Source organism: Grampus griseus (assembly GCF_964374135.1).
Source record: "Grampus griseus genome assembly, chromosome: 20".
In the NCBI taxonomy this organism is placed as follows: Eukaryota; Metazoa; Chordata; class Mammalia; order Artiodactyla; family Delphinidae; genus Grampus; species Grampus griseus.
Window position 1 is genome coordinate 26,465,658 of NC_139014.1, and position 20,119 is coordinate 26,485,776.

A 20,119-nucleotide genomic window follows, 5' to 3' on the forward strand; every position below is an offset into this window, starting at 1 on the left:
TCCCGCCAGAGAGGAGTCTACTGGGTATCACAGCATCTACACTGAAGAAGGCTACGAAGGAATACAGGTTAACTACGAGAAGGGGATCTTTCTAAGTGGTGGAGTTACAGCCAAGTCTTATTTCCATTTGTTCCTTCCACTTTTCTGTAATTAATTTTTGACGTAAAATAAACTAAGATGAGAAGCCAGCCTTAACTTCTCTATCCCGAAGGGCAAAGCCCACGGCCTGCTTCCGGCCCCGGGTGCAAACCTGGGCTGGGTGGGCCCTGCGGTTTCCTCACTGCTCTGATGGTGTCTTCAGGGGCTGTGGTTTAGGAGGGTCATGCGTGAAGGAGTCAACTGGACAAAAAGAAAATAAGCCAACTCCGCACAAAAGGGAGGAATGCTTCAGTCAACACTGAAAAAGGGCCCTGGATTGAAACTCTTGATAACAGTTCTCAACTCATTTCAAAATCAGCATTAGCCACCAAAATGTAAAGTACTCGTTTTATTAAAATGCAAATCAATCAACTAATCTGTCTTTCTAGTAACAGTTGAATTGCAGTATCCGTGTCAATTAAAATAGTTTCCAATTTACTCTTGGCTGGAAGGAGGGTGGTCCTCTGAATTTTAAAATGCAAGCCTCCCTTTACTGAAAATTCTATCCGTTCTTTCTCATCTCTCCTGATTTTAATTCATTTTAATTAAACATGATGGACTCCAAATATTTTGAAGTACCTGCTTAAATTTTTTCATCAGGTAGAGAGTGACTGTGACAAAGGTTCCATCTCTTTAGGAATCGTGGGTCTGCATCATGCTCACGGGAAGTGCCGCGTTAAGAGGTTACTTACTTGCTGTTCTAACGTGGGTTTATCTGGGATCCTCAGGCTAGATGGATGGGGTTGGATGGTCTATATTCGAGTGACTGTAGGGGAAATCTTCTATTTCTGTTGAGTGATCTTTTAGGTAACTGGAGACACACTGAAAATTAAACGTTTCCCTGACAAGCCCAAGAGGTTAACTTACCAAGACAAGAAAAACAGAGCAGGATGTACCAAGGTCCAATTAGTGTGAGATGGAGAAATCCTCCTCCCCCCATTTGCCCCATCCGAGCCCAGCAGACACACTCAGATGTTAATACTAAACTGTGATGCAGATTACATTCCAGACTCACTTCGTTTGGAACCCAGCCTCTGGGCGCTGTGTCGCAGTCCACAGACACCACGTCAATGACACGTGGGATTCCTGGGCACAAAAATCTGTCACTTGGTTTTGACATTTTAAAACAATACCAAAACCTGCCTCTAAAAACAATGACTAGTTATTAACTACAACTGCCCTCAGATGCCTGTACGCAACATTCCTTTAATTCCATAGCTCAAAATACAGATTTGGGCAAAGGACCCGGGAGACGGTCGGCCTTGAGTGCGGGCACGCACACATTACTTATGCAAGATCATCTCATTGCATACTGACCACAGCAGGCCAATAAATCCCCCTTATGGGGATTTAATTTCCAGCTTTTGACCTTTCGGATGAAAAACAAGTGAATCCTTTCCCCCTGCTAGATTTACACCACAGCTAATCTCAATAAAGTGATTTAGGAATGGTGAGAATGGAAAAGGACTCTGGAAGAATCTTTATGGGTGAAAAGAGGAAACAAAAAGTCAGAGATCTGTATTTAGCAACAAATAGGCAGATGCCTCCAAGCTCCAACGCCTCTGGGGCGCAGCTGACAGGTTTTGGGGGGGCTCCCTGCTCCTCACAGCTGCGATCAGTCGCTAAACACGACTCACCCCGAAAGCCACATCTACCCTAGGATTATTCCTTCCATGAAGTATTTTATATTGTGAAAGGCGGCCATTTGGCTGGGAAAACAATGAAAACCCTCCCAAAGAACCTGTCACCCTGTGGGAACGCTACATCACTCACTCTGTGCTGCTTAAGGAATCGAGTGTGGCAGCGGCGGCGACAGTAAAAACACTCTTTATTTGTGGTGGTTCAAGGCCGTGGGGGGCGAGCCCTTTGCAAACGGACGCACCGGTGACACAGATGCTGGATTCCAGGTTTCCGGGCGCTCGTCAGGCCCGTGTTCTGAACAGCACACGTTCCCGGGATTTCCCGAGTTCCTCTATGTGGGGCTGGGTGTGCGGAGGTCCCGCCTCAGGCCCCGGGCCACAGGGAGATGGGCACCGTCAGTCCCCGTGGCCTTCGTCAGGGGGGTTGAGTTGGCCAAAAAGAGATCGATACAGCTCTGTCCTGGAAGACAAACAAAACAAACCGGTTAACACGTTGGTTAACTTTTCAAGGTTAAAAAAGGGGCTTCCCTGGTGGCGCAGTGGTTGAGAGTCCGCCTGCCGATGCAGGGGACACGGGTTCGTGCCCCGGTCTGGGAAGATCCCACATGCCGCGGAGCGGCTGGGCCCATGAGCCATGGCCGCTGAGCCTGCGCATCCAGAGCCTGTGCTCCGCAACGGGAGAGGCCACAACAGTGAGAGGCCCACGTACCGCAAACAAACAAACAAACAAACAAACAAACAAAATAAAGAACCAAGAAGCTGGGAAATACCCCAGTCTGATTCTTCAATTGGAAACACAGCCACATAATTAAAAATGCATCCCACAGCTCTTATTCGCAAATACGAAGGAGGGCAGGAACCCAGAAGCGGCCAAACAGCAGAATATGTAAATAGTCCAGAGTGGCTGGATACCCTGTCTCCAGGGAACGAGTTTTCTATAAGTTTGCCCTTTACACACAGGCTCTTCAAGTAAGAAAACAAGATTGAATATTTTAATAGGATGTATGAGACTGCCACATGAGGAGGATTCAATCAGACATGGGATGTAGGGGATATTATTCAGTTTTCATACATTTTCTTGCACTTGGCAGTACTTGAAAAACAATGAAAATGACCAGCAACAAGATTCCAATTACCAGCACACGTGCAGCTGCTCGGGCGCCAAGGGTCTTCCCCACGCCCCGGCCCTTCCGCTATTCTCCATCTAATAAATAATTCGATTGGCTAATTTATTTCTAAAGCTGGGTTTGACACTAAAAAAAAAAAACCCTAACACGCCAGGGTCTTGCGTCCCTGAAAATGAAGTAAATGACCACCTGCCACCTCTGTTTCCACCACCACCTGGCCAAAGGCACCTGTCGGGGCGGGAGAGGCCCTCCCAGCACCAGCACCGAGCCCGCAGCTCCAGAGCACTTCTCTGGATGGAGGGCAGTCTCCCTGCGGAGATGCCAGGAGCCAGGAGGGTCCAAGCAGGTCAAACCCACAGGGAGGCGGGGACCACGCCCGTGCCCTCGGGGAAGGAGGGCAGGCACCTGGGCGAAGGCCATGGACCAGCGAGTAAACGAGTAAACGACCTCCTCGGAGAAAGCTGTGCCTGCTCTGCTTATGTTTTCAAGATCCACAGCCTGCCCTCCTTGTCAGGGAAACAGGCTTTTCCTAACAGAACCGCTCTCATCATCTGAGAGTCATCAGCAGCAAATCTGATTTTCAAAACAAAACAGAAGACAAAAAAACCCCACCCTTCAAACAGCTATTTTTGGTCCAGCCAGACTCGAACACAAACACTTACAAGTCTGTTTTTGAAGTCACCTTACTATAGTGGTGTGTACCAAAAGAGACATTATAATTAGAAAACCCAGCAATAGGAATAGCATATTAAAACTTTTTGAAAGGGAAAAGTCTTAAAGAAGGAACCGCAGAAGCCATGGATATAAACAAACCTTATCATGCTGGGGACCACGTGGCAGGCAGGGAACGTGCAGCCAGAAGACAGTGGGTCTCCTGTATTATTACAGGAATTTTATTGCAAGAATTTGCTGGTGCCCTCAGCCGACCATGGTGCCCCTGGACCTATAAACAAAGGATGCAGGTTCACCCGGAGCTCCAGGGTCTCTTTTGTTCCTGAGCTGTACACATCTGCCTGGCTCGGCCTTGGCCAGGCCCCGGACACGCGCGTACTAAGGCGGAAGGCAGCTTCAGACCACATGCAAATCAGAGGCAGGCAGCGTCCCTTCCAGAGGCAGTGGCTGCCAAATCACCAGCCCCATCACATAAAGGACTTTATCACGCGATGGCCCGCCTACTTGCCAAAAAGTACAAGTCTCTCTAGCCATTTCCACAAAGAAATTAAATGGTGTTAAGGGGAGAGTCGCCATGACAAAGAGGACAGTGTGGCTTTAAGGCTGCGACATCTGATGAGAGGGAGCTGCAGAGGCACCATGCCATTTAGCCCTTCACAATCATCCCTTCCCAGCCTCGCCGTGCTCGCCTGCACCAGAGCCCATCATTACCACTGAGCAAATGCTTCCTCTCCGCGCGGTGACATCAGCAAACCACCTGGGCTGAGGCGGCAGTTACTGCCCGCAGCAGGGTTCACGTGTCGGGAGCAGAGAGGGAAATGCTGAAACCCATGTTTTGATAGAACATCATTTCACACTCAGGTGGGCAAAGCTGACAAAGATGCAGCTGTTCATGGCAAAGCAACCTGGAAAGCCGAGTGGTCTGCGTTCTTAAAGTAGCTTTACAGAAGAGAGAGAATATGAGTAAGGGATTATTCCAATCTAAGAATCCCCAAGCAATTTCAACTTGAAGTCTTCCTCATCCATGACCACCAATCAGTGACCGTTTTTACCTTCAAAGTATCTCAAACTTGCCTGCTCCTCCAGGCTCCATTATTTCAGATCTTACCATCTCTCACCCAGAATGCAGTGCCAGCCTCCTAAGCGACTTTTCCGTTCCCGTCCCCTCTTCCCCCGCCTCCATCCCCCTCAGCCCCAACTCTAAGGACTCTAGAGATGGACAAAGCAGACCCTCCTGGGGTCCAGGAGCACCACCAGGATGAAGACCCCCAGACTCCGGCTGCTCAGCTAGGCCCCAGCCCCTCTTTTTCCCTGCGGAGGACCCGCCGGGGACAGAGCTGGGAAAACCATGGCCACGAAGGGTGGGGTCCAGGGTCTGGTCCTCGAGCCTCTCTGCGTACCCCCTAACAGAACTCTACAAAATCCCGCAGCCCCTGCACACATTTTTAAGTTGATATATGAAATTTTTCTTGATGAAGTTAATAGTCACAAAGGATATAATTACCACAAATCTGTGAATACCAGCTTTTAAAATAACTCTTACATCCCTTTTGTAATACACTCAATGGAATCTATATGCCATACTGACCTGATACCCGTCATCACTCACTTAAACAACACATAAACAAACTCTTTAATTTGGAAAATTTATAGCATCTTTCTCTTTTTAAACTTGTATTTCCATTTGATTTTTCCCTACAGATTTCTGTCCTAATATAATTGTTTTATGCTTGAAAGTCTTTTATTGATCACACTATCATACTTCTTGGCCACAAAAATAAGTATGCAAATTGAAACACTTTTTGAAATTTGAAAAGTTGAAATATTTTAATTTCTTGGGACCATAAGGCTCTAAGTAATTTTTAAAAATTACTTCTGGACTGTGTTATCATTACAATTATTATTAGGATACAACTGATATATACAATAACAATATAATAAAGTGTAGTATAATTTTGGTACAATTTTAATATACATGAATATGTAAAATGTTACTGGAAATTATCTCTCAATGATATGGATGAGGCTTTCCCCTCCATTCCCATTCCATGGGTGAATATAATTTATTGCTAGAATGAAAGAGGTTCAGCACCAATTCTATTCCTATTTTTTAGTTCTTGTAGACAGAAGTGATGAGAAACCTTGCCACACAAACAAGCAGACGTGGGAATGGGAGAGTTTTGTTATAGCAATGATACTCAATGCTTTTAATTCCTTCTGAATTAACCACCCCCCCCCATCACAGAGTGATCTACCACCAAAACTTAGTTTTAATGATCTACCAGCTTACAACTCAATTAGGTTCTCCTGCAATTTTGCTGAGAATAAAGACCTGGAAGCCACCTGACCGGCAGGGCTCTGTTACCCAGTCCTGGGTCACGGCCGGTCGCAATCCCTACACCGTATTTTGACCGGTCCTTCTGTGAGGTTCCCCACTCCAGAGTAACGTCCCATGTCAGGGTAAGGAGGGGCTTCGTGTCTGGAGAGGACAACCTGAAAGGCGAGGGAGAAGGAGAGCTGGCAGCTCCAGCTCGGGCAGGCTCTCAGGCAGGGCTGCTGAGAGCCTCTCAGCAAAGAGCTGGAAATTTGATTCCTGCCGCCTCTCTGTGTCTCCTTTCCGGTAGGAAGATCTCTGCACGGCCCAGGAGGAAGACTGAGGCGGAGGGCGTCCTGAGCGTTGCCCCAAACCCAGACAGATGCTAGACCTGGGGTCAGTGCTCAGGGGAGAGGGAGGCACCTGGAAAGAAACAGGATGCGTCCATATCCCTATCCCATCCCAAGGCAGGAACACAAAACTAAAAACAGAACTAGGTAATGAGAAGCCACCATGGGACAGAGGGTCGGACTGCCTTCTGCTGCACAAAGCATTCTCCCTGCAGCACCCTTCCTAACCGGGATCGAGCCACCCAGAGAAGCTAAACTATCAGTCCTTCAGGTTAACCTCATCTCCATCCGATTCTCCAGTGTAAGTGTACAGTTTAATACCTGAGGTGCCCTTAAGGCTATGCATAATGAAGTTGGTTTTCTAAATATATAATTCCTGCTCCCTATCACATTAAGAATCAAGATTTGAATCACTGAGCTGAAAGGCCTCCCCCCCACCCGTCACCCTCCCCCCACACTCCTGGCCTCAATGTAGAAAATGTATTAATGTGGGTATCATGCGGGAGAATAACCTACAGAGTAATTAACAGGACTTGGACCTAAGGTAGAAGGTCGATAGCAGGGGCTCTTCCTTGAATTAAAATTTAACTTACCCTTTATTGCAACCTACAAAAGCAAGTAATGAGCACTAACATTTTTATTTCTTTTAAACTGTCATTTAGGCTATAGAGGGGATAATTACCTATCTCTAATGTAGTAAGGTTTTATAACCCTTAGTGAGGCATTTTCTAATTTAATATTTTTACTATATTATCATAAAACCTGTTTTTGGAAAAAAATGATCATGGATTAGCAGCCATCTTCCATAAAGACAGAGTGTGTGTGTGTGTGTGTGTGTGTGTGTGTGTGTGTGTGTGTGTGTGTGTGTGTGTGTGTGTGTGTGTGTGTGTGTGTGTGTGTGTGTGTGTGTGTGTGTGTGTACTGGGATTCAGCTTATTTATTATGTGACTCTTGTGAAGAGACTTAAGCGCGCCCAGTAGAGCTGGCTGTGAGATGCCATCACTTGAGTGGTGGGCGAGGTTTGAAGCAGCCCTAAACGAAACGCGGTGGACGTGTGTCACGGTGCCGTCCAGCCACGCGCACTCCTCACTGACCGCGACACAGACCAGGGGCTTTCACGCCATCATCGGGGCAGACACTACAAAGCAGCACCTGAACCCTGCAGAGGACCTGTGCGGGGGGCATGGGACTGAAGGAGCCGCGCAGGCCTCGCCCCAGACACCCCACTCCTCCTCCCCCTCCTCTGGCCCGGACACCCCCACACTGCACCCACCTGGCCCTGTGGCCAAAGGCGAGCAGACAGCAGGGAGAAAGCAGCCAGGCCACCGCTCCCTAAAGAAACCTGCACAGCCTCCAAAAGTACATCCCATTCTCCAAGCAAGTACGATATGCAGGGATTTCAGCGTGTGCCCGAAGAAACAATATCGCTGCTTTCCTGATTAAAACTATACACAGAATTTGTCCTTGATTAATTTGAGATTGTTCATTAGTTGCTTCACTGGGGGAGGGGGTTTGTCCTCCCTAAATATACAAGACGCATCCCAGAGTGTGCGGGGGGAGGGGCCTCCCTCCCCCATAATCCCCTCCCCTTCCCTGCACACCCGAGGGCCCTGTGCTGCGTGCTTCTGTGGAACTTGATGTCTTAGACATACATTTGAGAATCCAAGGGTGACGAAACACACAGAGGGAAAGTGAGACTAAGGGCTCCAATTCCAGCAGCACTCGTGTCCAGCAGAACCTTGACGAAACCCGAATACCTGGGAGTCAGTACAGACACAGCAAGAACAGAAACTCACACTGACCACTGTGGTTGCCGACTGCAGATGTACTTTTGTTTTTGTTTTTTTTTTTCCGGTACGCGGGCCTCTCACTATTGTGGCCTCTCCCGTTGTGGAGCACAGGCTCTGGACGCGCAGGCCCAGTGGCCATGGCTCACGGGCCCAGACGCTCCGCGGCATGTGGGATCTTCCCGGACCGGGGCACGAACCCGTGTCCCCTGCATCGGCAGGCGGACTCTCAACCACTGAGCCACCAGGGAAGCCTTGCAAATGCACTTTTAAAAATCACTGGCAATGTTACTGATGCATGCTTTTTTTCACGTTCGTGTTTGGAAAACATTTTACTTATTAGTGCTGTAGAAGCTTATATATGTGTATTAGGTGAGGATGGTCCCTGGCCTCAAAGTATAACACAAAGGTATAATAAATTCATAAAATACACAGGAATGCCTATTTGCTGTGCTAGGTTTTCGTAGGTTTATAGAGACAAGAATGACGCGGCAGAACCTGCGTGGGGAAGGTGAACGTATCAGTTAACTCTGTCTGGACAGCCCCCTCCGCTCGGAGAGGTGGCAGTGTCCTCCCTCTCGCCGGGCACCCCTCTGCTGCTCTGGGACCCCTCCCACAGCCCAGTCCTCCAGAGTTAGGACGGACAGCTCCTTGATCCTCCCCGTGGCAGCATTTCAACCACTGCTGCCTTCCCCTGACTAAATCTGGTCTCTTCCGGGTGAAAAGAAACAGTTCACTCCATTCCCGCTATGACCGAGCTGGAGTTCTCCTGCTGGCCCGGCGGAACCCCTCGGAGCCCTCCAGGTTGCCAAAGAGCTGACAGGGAGGCCCTCGCTCTCCGAGCCCACACCCACGTGTCTGGACGGTCCAGGTGGTCCAGGTGCGCGGGGCGAGCTCTACCACCTCCTCTGTTCTCAGCCCGTCCTTTCCTGCCCTCACAGAGCTTCCAGTCTCTCTGTTCTGCCTGCCAACGTGCCCAGGGCATCCCAACTGCCAACTGAAAAAGATATCTTGCCAGTCATCACTTGGCACCAAAGCAAGGGGTCCTCCCAACCTAACCTTCTGGCTGCTTTGAGGTCTGCTCCCCAAATACTAGAGATGGGACAGCACCTCCCTTAATCTTTCATTCCTTCTGCTTCCTCTGACCCCAATCCATTCTACTCTGTATCAGAGACTTTACAGGCGAGAGAAACATGCCTGAGAACTGTTTCTATGACCTAAGAGGGGAACTACATTGGTCCAGGTGGCAGGAGGCTGCCCTGCGCTCCTGGCGGCCGCATGCACATCACAGCAGCGGGATCAGAGGCAGGGCCCCCCACTCCGGGCCTTCATCTCTCAGGAAGCCTGCGTTGTGAGGAAGACAATGCAGGCGAAGGGACAGAAATACGTCCTGTAAGGAGGGAGCATCACATAGGATGACGTAAAAAAAAAAAAAAAACTACGAGTGGAAGACTCAGAATTCTTGAATGCAGCCGAAAGGCCAGCACTTAACAATAAGTGGCTCTCGGGCTTCTCTCCCGAAACGCCGGCACAACTGCATACCAAAAAATCACACACACACACACACACACACAACCAAGAAACGTGAAAAGAGAAGAAAGCGACCTTCTCTTACTGAGGTCTTATTTCTTAACAGGATCAAGTTAGCAAAGTAATAGTGACTCAGAGAATGCCCTCACCTATCACTAATTACCTAAATCTGGACGCAAGGCAAATCTCCCATCAGAACCAGGCTCAACTCTTCACAAGCTCCAAGGCAGCCCACCGCAGCTGCCCAAATCTGCCACAAGGTGGCAGCACACGATGCATTTCTCAGTGGACCAGGCAACTAGCAAGGCTCCCAGCAAACTGTGGCCATAAATTACCTAGTGTCTGCTCTCCTCGCCATCCTCCCCAGTGCTTGAAGGAGACTCGGGAGGGTCTGTTCCATTTCGCTCCTTTGGTCAGGTCAGAACCAGGTCCTTCAAACCTCTGCAAATGCTTTTAGCCCTACAGCTTTAAATTACAGATGATGACACGGCCTCTGGCCCGTCTCCTAAAGATCAGACCGACTCAAGATTTATAAATGTTCAAAGATGCAGGTTCAGGCCCCAAACAAAGGAACTGAACGGCTGGGAGGAGGAAGGAGAGGTGAGAGGGAGCGAGGGGTGAATCTGTAAAGGTTTGCTCCCCACTTGCGCTCCCTCCTTGCTCCCAAGCCAGTTAACAAATTCACTCCACTTACACAAGGAAGAAAAACACTTGAAACTTCCATCATCCCTACCACTAGTTTCAAGTCTTTCAAATTCTTTTAAAGAAAAATAATTTACCTTGGTGGGACTTGCAAAAAAGTGGAGGGGGGTGGGAGGGACTGCTGACAAAAGGGATGTCGCCTCCTCTCCTGTGCATTAATATTCCATATTCCTGGGATGATTTCCACTTTCACAGTTTGACTGTTTTATAACAGATTTGACGCGAGAGAAGACAAATGGCCTCACAAAGGAAAGACGACAAATCATCTCACCGCTTTTAGCGAGGTCTTCTCTTTACTTTTATTTATTTTTATTCTGTGGCTGGGCTGTGGAGCTCTCTGCCTTGCTGGCGATGTTTAATATTAACGCCAAGCCCCCGCGATGCTGGCAATAGAGTTGGCCCATGTTGTGTTTGTGGCTTTGTGACTGCTGGCTTCAGGAAGATGAAGCTCCTTGTCCAAACAGCAGCCCCTCTAACAGCTCCTGTTAAAAGCCAGGGGATGCTTCGCTGCTTAGACGTGAATCACTTCCTTCAACCCCAGGGAAAGGGAGGCTGACACTGAGTTACATTTGTATCCTTATCAGGACCTCTGCCCAACGACGCAGGGCCGGGCGGGAGCGGGCGTATGACGCTTCTCTCAGCTCCAGTTTAAGGCTACTCCGAGGGGGTCAAAACACACAGAAATCAACAAGGATATCTGTCCTCAACCCACAGAGTTTCAGCAAGGCATTCCATTACTTCTGGTGATATATTGGAGGACTAACTTTACCAAAAATACCCAGTCCTAATCCGAACATAAAAGCAGCAACTACCGAGCACACAAACACTGGCAGTACCTCTGGGCGGCCGCGCCCCGGGCTGGGCTCAGCCTGCAGGACACAAAGGCCACCATCCACACGCTCCCCCCAGGGTGCGACCGCCCCTGTTCTGTTTCTGTTCTGCCCTCTTGGTCTTTTTTATCTTCCTCCCATAGCCCTTGTCCTGGGTTCTGTTCTAGGCCCTCCTCCCTTCTCTCTCGACCCCGCCCCTGGCCAACTCATCCACGCTCTCAGCCCTGCCCGTCTCCTGGGTGCAAAAGCCGCCTACAGCCGGAGTGCCCACGTCCCCACCTTGGCACTGCATCCAACTCCAGTAAACTGGCCACTGACAGCACCAGGCCCTGCAGGGCGGTTCTGCCGCCTAAACTACCTTTGTTAATCATGGCAGCAGATTCTCTATCTTCCATGTCCAACACTTAACTGTTTAATGGCAGGAAGCTACAAAGTTACAGGTACCAACATCACATTTTCTGATTAAAAAATAAAATCCTCCCTGAGATAGGGATCTTGTTTGGACAGTTCACTTACATTAATTGACAGAATGCAAACTGATGCCCTCCATCTGTCACTCTTTCTTGGTTTTTAATGGTTTCCTTCAAAGAACTTCCTCCTCTCCACCGTAAATCAGAGGAGAGAAATTTGGAAAAAAGGTTTCTCCCAGACACCTGCCAGGGCACCTGTCCCCAGGAGGAGTGCCCAGGAGCCCTCAGCTTCCGGGTGTCTGCAACAGGGCCACCCCCCACCCACGCACCTCGGTTCACCAGAGTCGCTTAAGTCAGCAATCTGATGACCTCAGCCAGTTATGGGACTGGTTTTTAAAAGCCTGACTGCTCTGTGCAAAACGAGTGGTTTGCGTTTCTGCCCCTGGAAGCTGGTGACTCTGTTTTGCTGCCCGGCTGTGCCTCCCCTGCAGGATGGAGAGCTGGGCGAGGACGAGGAGGCTGAGCGCCGCCAGCGCCGGCAGGAGAAAATGTGTATTGATTTGTCCCTCCTTTTAGAGGAGCACGGAGCGTTGAAGAACAGCTGCTCCTCTCTGCAGCCTTTCACATTACACGCGCCACAGAAGGCCCAACCCCCACCCGCCTCCGGGAAGCAGAAAGGGGTGGCTCCTGGGTGCCAGCGGCCGCTAGGCTGCCTGGTCCATGGTGCGGACTCCCAACACCCCAGGCCAGAACGCCTCCCCTTCCTCGGATCCAGTAATTTCCCTCTCTGGGCTGACGTTTCCTCATCTATATTGGAGAAGAAAGAGCCTTCAGTCTTATTTACCTTTTAAGTGGAGGTGCCCAGAGGGTAAAAGAGTTAATGTTTACAAAGTGTTCTGCTCTCCAGAGGAAGACAATGGATAAAACACAAGGTGTGGTTGGCTCATTCAAGACCTCCTTTCCAGGGTAGTTAGTAACAGCTTCCCATTACAAATGCCCCGCTTCCTAGCACCTGGAACTCAAAGTACACTCAGGCAATGCCCTTTATCTAAATATCCTTTTTTGCTGTGACACTTAATACCAACACTAAAAATAACAAAAGGAAATCACGGACTATTATGCCTTGTTAATGCACAGACAGGAGCCATTCCAGAAATGTCTTCTTCTTAAACCAAACAAATCCTGAGAGCATTCCAAAAATGCTGACCTACAATGAGAACTGGTCATCACAGAGCCCTGTCTGAACACTCCATGTTTCCACAGTAACTAAAACTTTGTAGAAGGGGCACCAGAAACCAAACCCGGTATGGTTATCACAGCCAAGATGGGCAGGAGAAAACCGACAGTATGATACAAGTTTGTGGCGTACACTCTTGGGAGCAACTGCAATACAAGAGTGTTCTTGAAAGACCTTTTCCCAGGGTTCATCCTAAGTTAAAAGACCTCCAAAACTCTGTAAGTAAAGGATTGGGCATGACAAGTCCCGGAGCTGGACTCTACTTATTTCTAGGGCTTTTCCAACGTGGCCAGGAGTGAAGAACAAACTATGGCACCGGCTCTCAGGCGGTGCGACATCCTCGCGTGGAGACAGAGCCCGCAGAGTAATCGATTAGGGTCTGCACTGCCGGTGAACTACCGTGTACAGAGTGCCGTGGGAACAGAGCAAAGTGCGGACGGTCCCTGACTTACAAAGGCTCGACTCAAGATGTTTCCACTTTACGATGGTGCAAAAGCAATGTGCACTTATTAGAAACTGTACTTCCAGTTTTGAACTGTGACTTCTCTCTTCCCGGGCCGGGGATGTGCGGCAGATCCCCTCTTGTGATGCTGGACAGGGCAGCCCCCGGTCAGCCACACGATCACAGAGGTGGACAACCACTCTGTGCCCAGACAGCCCTCCCGTTGTTCACTCTCAGTACAGTATTCGATCAATGACATGAGACACTCAACACTTTATTATGAAATAGGCTTTGTGTTGGATGATTCTGCCCAACTGTAGGCTAATGTGAGTGTTCTGAGCACGGTTACGGTGGGCGAGGGTCAGGCGTGATGTCAGTAGCTTAGGTGTATTTAATGCATTTTCGACTTACGTTATTTTCAACCTGCAATGGGTTTATCGAGATGTAACCCCACTGTAAATCGATGAAGATCTGTATATTAGAGTTAGATGACTTGGAGAGATTTTAGTAAAAGAGGCAAGAAGCCTTTGTTCATTCATCTTATAGGAATTGTTTGCAAAAATAATCTTACCAGCAAATTGCTTATAAGCAACAGACTCATAAGCTGAAGGTCTTTAAAGGCACTTCAGACAGGAGACCTACAGCCAACTCTTCTCAGGTTTGCACAGAAATGGGTATGTCTGCGTTGCAGGCAAAGGGACAATGACATAATATGTACACATGGGAAAATGTAAATTTTGTTTACTTACCTATTTGTACAGATATCATTAAAACAGTCCTTCTCAGAAACAAAAAAATTACAAAGAACATTTCATTCTCAAGAATCTAATGAGCAAGAACTATTTTCACTTTATAAAGAAGGAAACCAAGGCCCAGAGACAAGATTTCTTCAAGGTCACATTGTCTGTGAGCTGGGGCAGAACAGGTGCTCAAGGATCCCGAGTCAGTTCTCTAGCCCAGAGAAGGCTGACATCAACTGGGAAAAGACTTAAATTGTTTTGCAAATAGAACTTCTGCTACAAAAATGCTATACAGTAAGTAAGGCAGGATTCAATTGGAATCAAAATATATTATCGCAAATGTATGAGTATAATACTATACATTTTTACTAAAATCTCTCCAAGTCATCTAACTCGATAATACCAAACACAGGATTATAGTAAACATACGCATACTATTGTACTTTGACATATAAATGAAGCATTCTTAGCAAGAAAAAAACCCGAATAAGTGTTTTTGTGAAATGTAATAAGTACTGTTAGAGAGTAACAAATAAACAGGGGTTCCCTGGTGGCACAGTGGTTGAGAGTCCGCCTGCTGAGGCAGGGGACACGGGTTCGTGCCCTGGTCCGGGAAGACCCCACATGCTACGGAGCGGCTGGGCCCGTGAGCCATGGCTGCTGAGCCTGTGCGTCTGGAGCCTGTGCTCCGCAATGGGAGAGGCCACAACAGTGAGAGGCCCGTGTACCGCCAAAAAAAAAAAAAGGGGGGGGGTTCAAGGACAAAAGAACCACACCTCAGTCGGGGGTAGGGAACCATTAAAGGCTCTCTGAAAAGGCTGATGTGTACCAAGGACTACAAACCCTGCAACAGGAAAGGATGCAGACAGGGCAGGGGTGAGGAGATGCTCCAGTTCCCATGAGCAGAATTAAGAGACACAAGCGGGAGGAGGAGGGAGTGTGTCCTGGGACCTCAGGGGCCGGCAGGACAGCACAAAGAAAGTGCACACCAAACCAGGTGATGAGGAGAGAAAGGTAGCAGGGTGACAAATCACTGCAGGCCTTGAGTGGCAGGTTCGAGTATGGCTTTTACGCTGTAGGCGACAAGGAATAGCACTTCCTAAGTGGTATTTTAGGAAGGCGCAATCTGGCAATGATGCACAGAACTAATTAAATCAGACGGGGGGTGGGGGGGGCGGTCAAGAGGCTGTTGGTGTTAACAGTCTATGTGGGAAGAAAAAAAATCTGGGCTCACAAAGAAGCCGTAGGACTGGAGAGTAGAGACCACTGAATGATATACGAAAATAAAGTGCCAAGCAGACCAAAAGTAAGAAATCAGAAAAAAGCAGGAGAAAGTATCAGCGAACAGCTCATCCTGGGATCCAGGAGGGAGTGCCTAAGCATAAAAGCAATGAAAAACACTCCTAAGAAACAGGTGTTATACATTAGATCACATAAAAAGTAAAACTTACATATGACCAATAAAGATCGTTAATACCAACAGGTGAGCAAACGGGGAGAGCTACAAAAAATAGGAAATATGGTATATAATCATAATATGTAAAATTCACACAAACTGCAAAGAAAAATTAAACCCAAAGAAAAAATGGGACAAAGGATAAAAACAGCAATACAAATGACTAATAAATATACAGACTCTTCAAGGCTATGATTAAATGCGAAAATAAACATTAGATGCTTAGCCCAGTGCCTAGCACACTGTAGGGCCTCAGTAAAGGGTCACTGTTATTGAACTCTCCATATCAGCAAAGGTAAATGACATGAGCCTCAGGTGGGGGAGGGGGGATGTAAATCAGTACAACCTATCACGAACCACTGAAAGTACATATATAACTGAATCACTTTGCTATACACCAGAAACTAACACATTGTAAAACAACTATACTGCAATAAAAAAAAATTTTTTTTTAAGTTTTTGCCTTTGACCCAGGATTACCCTTCTACTCCTTAGAACCTATTCTAAAGATACAAGCAAAACCTAAAACATGGATTTCCATACAAATATGTTCACTGCAGCATTCCTTAAAGAGAAATAAAAACAATCAGAAATAACCTAAACATCCAAGAATACATATTCCATAACTGAATATTATAAAGTCATTAAGATGTCTTTAAAATATTTAATGGTATTAAAATGCTTATAATATAAAGTTAACTGGAAAAAGGGATTCAAACATATATGAATCTATCTTTAAAAAATATACACATAAAAAGTTCTGTAAGAAAATATATTAGTAGTAGTAATAATATTCAATTCCCAGTAGCAGATAACATGAATTTCCTTTGCACTTTCAGTATTTTCCAAATTTTCTTCCATAAGATTTTGTTTTTAAGATTTTTTTAAAATAAATGTATTTATTTATTCATTTTTCGCTGCATTGGGTCTTTGTTGCTGCACGCGGGCTTTTTCTAGTCGTGGAGAGCACGGGCTACTCTCTTCGTTGTGATGTGTAGGCTTCTCATTGCGGTGGCTTCTGTTGTTGCGGAGTACGGGCTCTAGGAGCATGGGCTCAGTAGTTGTGGCTTGCGGGCTCTAGAGCGCAGGCTCAGTAGTTGTGGCGCACGGGCTTAGCTGCTCTGCAGCATGTGGGATCTTCCCGGATCAGGGCTCGAACCCGTGTTCCCTGCATTGGCAGGTGGATTCTTAACCACTGCGCCACCAGGGAAGCCCAAGATTTTTTTTTTCTTTTTTTTGATGTGGACCATTTTAAAGTCTTTATCGAATTTGTTACAATATTGCTTCTGATTTATGCTTTGGTTTTTTGGCCTTGAGGTAATGTGGGATCTTAGCTCCCCAACCAAGGATCGAACCCACATTCCCTGCACTGGAAGGCGAAGTCTTAACCCCTGGACTGCCAGGGAAGTCCCTTTTGTTTTTATTATACGGGAAAAATGTAGTCTCTAAGGAAAGAAGGTGACAGGCACCTGAACCCGGAAGAAAGAGAACTGTCAAGAGCAAATGGACTGAATACACTGGACCAGGTTTCAAAGCTAATTATGAGGTTTAGGGTCTTTGTAATCAAAGAATGGTGTAACCATAAGAGCAGGCCTGGAAATTCAGTGATTCACACTAGCCCCGTGCTCCACAACTACAAAGCCTGCGCTCTAGAGCCCGCGAGCCACAACTACTGAGCCTGCAAGCCACAACTACTGAAGCCTGCGAGCCTAGAGCCCGTGCTCCGCAACAAGAGAAGCCACCATAATGAGAAGCCCGTGCACCGCAACAAAGAGTAGCTCCCGCTCAGCACAACTAGAGAAAGCCCGCGCGCAGCGACAAAGACTCAACACAGCCAAAAATAAATAAAATAAATAAGCTTGCTGATTTCTTGAAAACAGGGGCAGGGGTCAGAAGCCACACTCCCAGATGCATAAACCAGCTCCCCTACAAACTTGCTGTTTGTCTTGGGCAAATTACTCAATTGCTTTCTGCCTCATTATTCTTATCATAGAACACAGATAATGTCAACCACTTTAGTGGTTTCTCATAGGACCGAATGAAAATACATATGAAGAGTTTAGAACAGTGTCTGACGTACAGTAAACGTTCAGTAAGTGGAATCTGAGGGAGTTCCCTGGTGGCCTAGTAGTCAGGATTCCGGGCTTTCACTGCTGTGGCCCGAGTTCAATCCCTGGTCAAGGAACTGAGATTCAAAAAACTAATAATAGGGCTTCCCTGATGGCGCAGTGGTTGAGAGTCCACCTGCCGATGCAGGGGACACGGGTTCGTGCCCCGGTCCGGGAAGATCCCACATGCTGCGGAGCGGCTGGGCCCGTGAGCCATGGCCGCTGAGCCTGCGCGTCTGGAGCCTGTGCTCCGCAGCGGGAGAGGCCACAACAGTGAGAGGCCCGTGTACCGCAAAAATAAATAAATAAAAAATAAAATAATAATAAGTGGAATATGAAGTTATCATTCCATGCCATTTCACTGCCAATCAGAAATAGGGTGGCAGACTTAGGGTGGATAAATCAGAGCAAAGGATGGACACAAAAACTGAGATGATCTGCACATCTTAGCAACCCAAGCTGCTCAGGTGGCTCAGTGAGCACTGTGGGAAATGTATTCATAATATGAATAGACAACTAATCTAAATTCAGGTGAAAAACATTAGCTGCTGCCTACCTCCTTGCAAGTTACTTCATTGTGACTAATACAGTATAAGATATTACATTTTAAAAGACAATAATAATAGAATACAAAAACTTAAAAATAATAATTCCTTAAGAGAAACATTTACACTCACTTTAATGAATGTGAAATATCCCTTTGGGAGAAGAATAAGATTCACAATCTTTTGAAGAAATGATGGGAATTTGCCTGCAGAAATGAGCACTGTAGTTAAGAAACCCTATTCTGAGGAAAGATTTATCTGTTCAGCATCTACAATCTCTTTCTAGAAAATGTGCTTTTCTCTCTCTACAACCTGCTTGGAACCAAGCCTTGAATTTGAGAATGCAAATTCTTCAGAACTGTATGAGGACTGCAAACCAGCGAACCAGGAAATATGGAAGAAACGAGAGCAGTGCTTTCTTTGCAATCAAATTTTAAAACTCTGGCCCAAGTGTCAGGTTTGAACTTGAGAACGTTCTCTTTGTCCTTTCTGACGTTTCTGGAGGAGGAAGGCCCCAGGCCCCCTCGCTCCGTGCTGGACGCCATCTTTAATGATGATATATGGGGTCCTCTCCCTTCAGCACTGCTGGGGGGTCAAACGTGTGATGCCGCCCTCCCGAGCATCAACAAGCAAATTATAAACTGTGTCAATCCGAGTTAATGCAAAGCTGTAATCCTCTTTAACAAGAGATCAAATCACTGCCATGAGTTATGTTCATTCTGTAATCTGATAAGGAAGAGAGGGAACCTCTAATAAAAGAGTAATGGGAGCCTTTAATGACGCTGGGGAAAGACAGCACCAGTGCAAGTTTCCAGTTCGTTCCTGCTGATTAGATCAATGTTGCATATTTGCTCGGGCTTGTTTCACCTGTCAGAACAACCTGTGTCTTTTTAGGAGATAAGAAGCCTCAGAGAAAACATCTATATCTTAACCATTCTTGCTCTCAAGTTTTTAACCAACGAAAAATGCTCTGTGGAGGGTATTTCTGGGGTTATTAGCTGATGTGCTCTCAAATGCTGAGCAAACTTCCTCAGAATATTTCACCACGATTCAGTGCATTATGGCTAATAAAAAAGCGTGTGTGGGGGAGGGCGGTAAAGTAGGTAACGGGGAATCAAAAATGGTCTAAGTAACCTCTGGATTACCAATTAGGGAGAACAGAACACCATCAGGAGAGTGGTAGAATGTGCCCATACTTAGGGTACAGACCCACACACAAAAATGGCACGCGGAAGATAAATTGCCTGTACAAATTCTATTATACCGCGGCACTTCAAGAACAACGTGGCAGTGATGTTGACAAAGCACTTTACAAGGCTGGATTACATTTGTACATTTCTAAAACTCCAGATGTAAAACAATAATGTATTTGGTGCTTAGCAGTTATCATTAAAGGATTCTCTCCTTGTTCTTTCTAAAGCCAGTAGCTTTACAAAAGGAGAGGGGAAAGTGGTTTTTTATCTGGGGGCAGAGAGTGGGGGTTAAAATGAAAATTTTTGCTGTTCCTACTGAGAATTTAAGTTCTTTGCAAAGGAATGGAGTACCTACAAAATGTTGATATTGCTATCATTTTTGTAATAAGAAAAAAAGCTTCTTAGGAAAGAAAATACAATAACCTACCCTTTCAATGAACAGTACCAGAACTGGGTTTATCTAATAAATGCTCTCTGAAGCAGCAGTAAATGCAAGGCAAACACCAATTTTCTTAGGCACCAGGCTGACTGCTGCCACTTAGACCTGTTCTGTGCTGACTACAAAACCCACGCTGACAGAGTAAGCATTCCCCATCCCAAATCTGGGGTGGTGGCCAGTTTTGAGGAACACATCTCGACCTGTCTCAGAGTCTTACTCAGAATTTACTTCTCCTACTTGTCACACTAGCATTTTATTATCTGACCTACATCTACCCAGCAAACGAAAAAGAACGAACTTCTTTAAAAGTCTGCCTCAGAGGGTCTTTCAAAAACAGAGGCAAAACCCCAGATGATTATTTCCACAACGACAAATTCATTTTGTTAGAACCATAATAAAAGATCACCTGGATTTTCACTTCACCCTCCCTCTAGTCTAACAGCACTCCAGGGCTTTCAC

General features: G+C 46.8%; 1 protein-coding gene across 3 annotated transcripts in view; it reads right to left on the reverse strand.

The window, feature by feature from the left end:
- Positions 1–1,984: 1,984 nt before the first annotated feature.
- The window catches only part of AATF (apoptosis antagonizing transcription factor), a 98,816-nt gene continuing 80,681 nt past the window's right edge, over positions 1,985–20,119 (reverse strand). Inside the window, exons 12-13 of one of the 3 annotated variants that reach the window (XM_082678956.1) lie at positions 15,371–15,420; positions 2,150–2,238 (exon numbers count right to left, since the gene is read on the reverse strand). In XM_082678956.1, the coding sequence (XP_082535082.1) occupies positions 15,390–15,420 (31 nt within the window). In that variant the 3' untranslated portion in view covers positions 2,150–2,238; positions 15,371–15,389. Of the gene's footprint in view, positions 2,239–15,370; positions 15,421–20,119 lie in introns of all 3 variants that reach the window. The other 2 variants (XM_082678955.1, XM_082678954.1) reach the window with 2 other exon arrangements.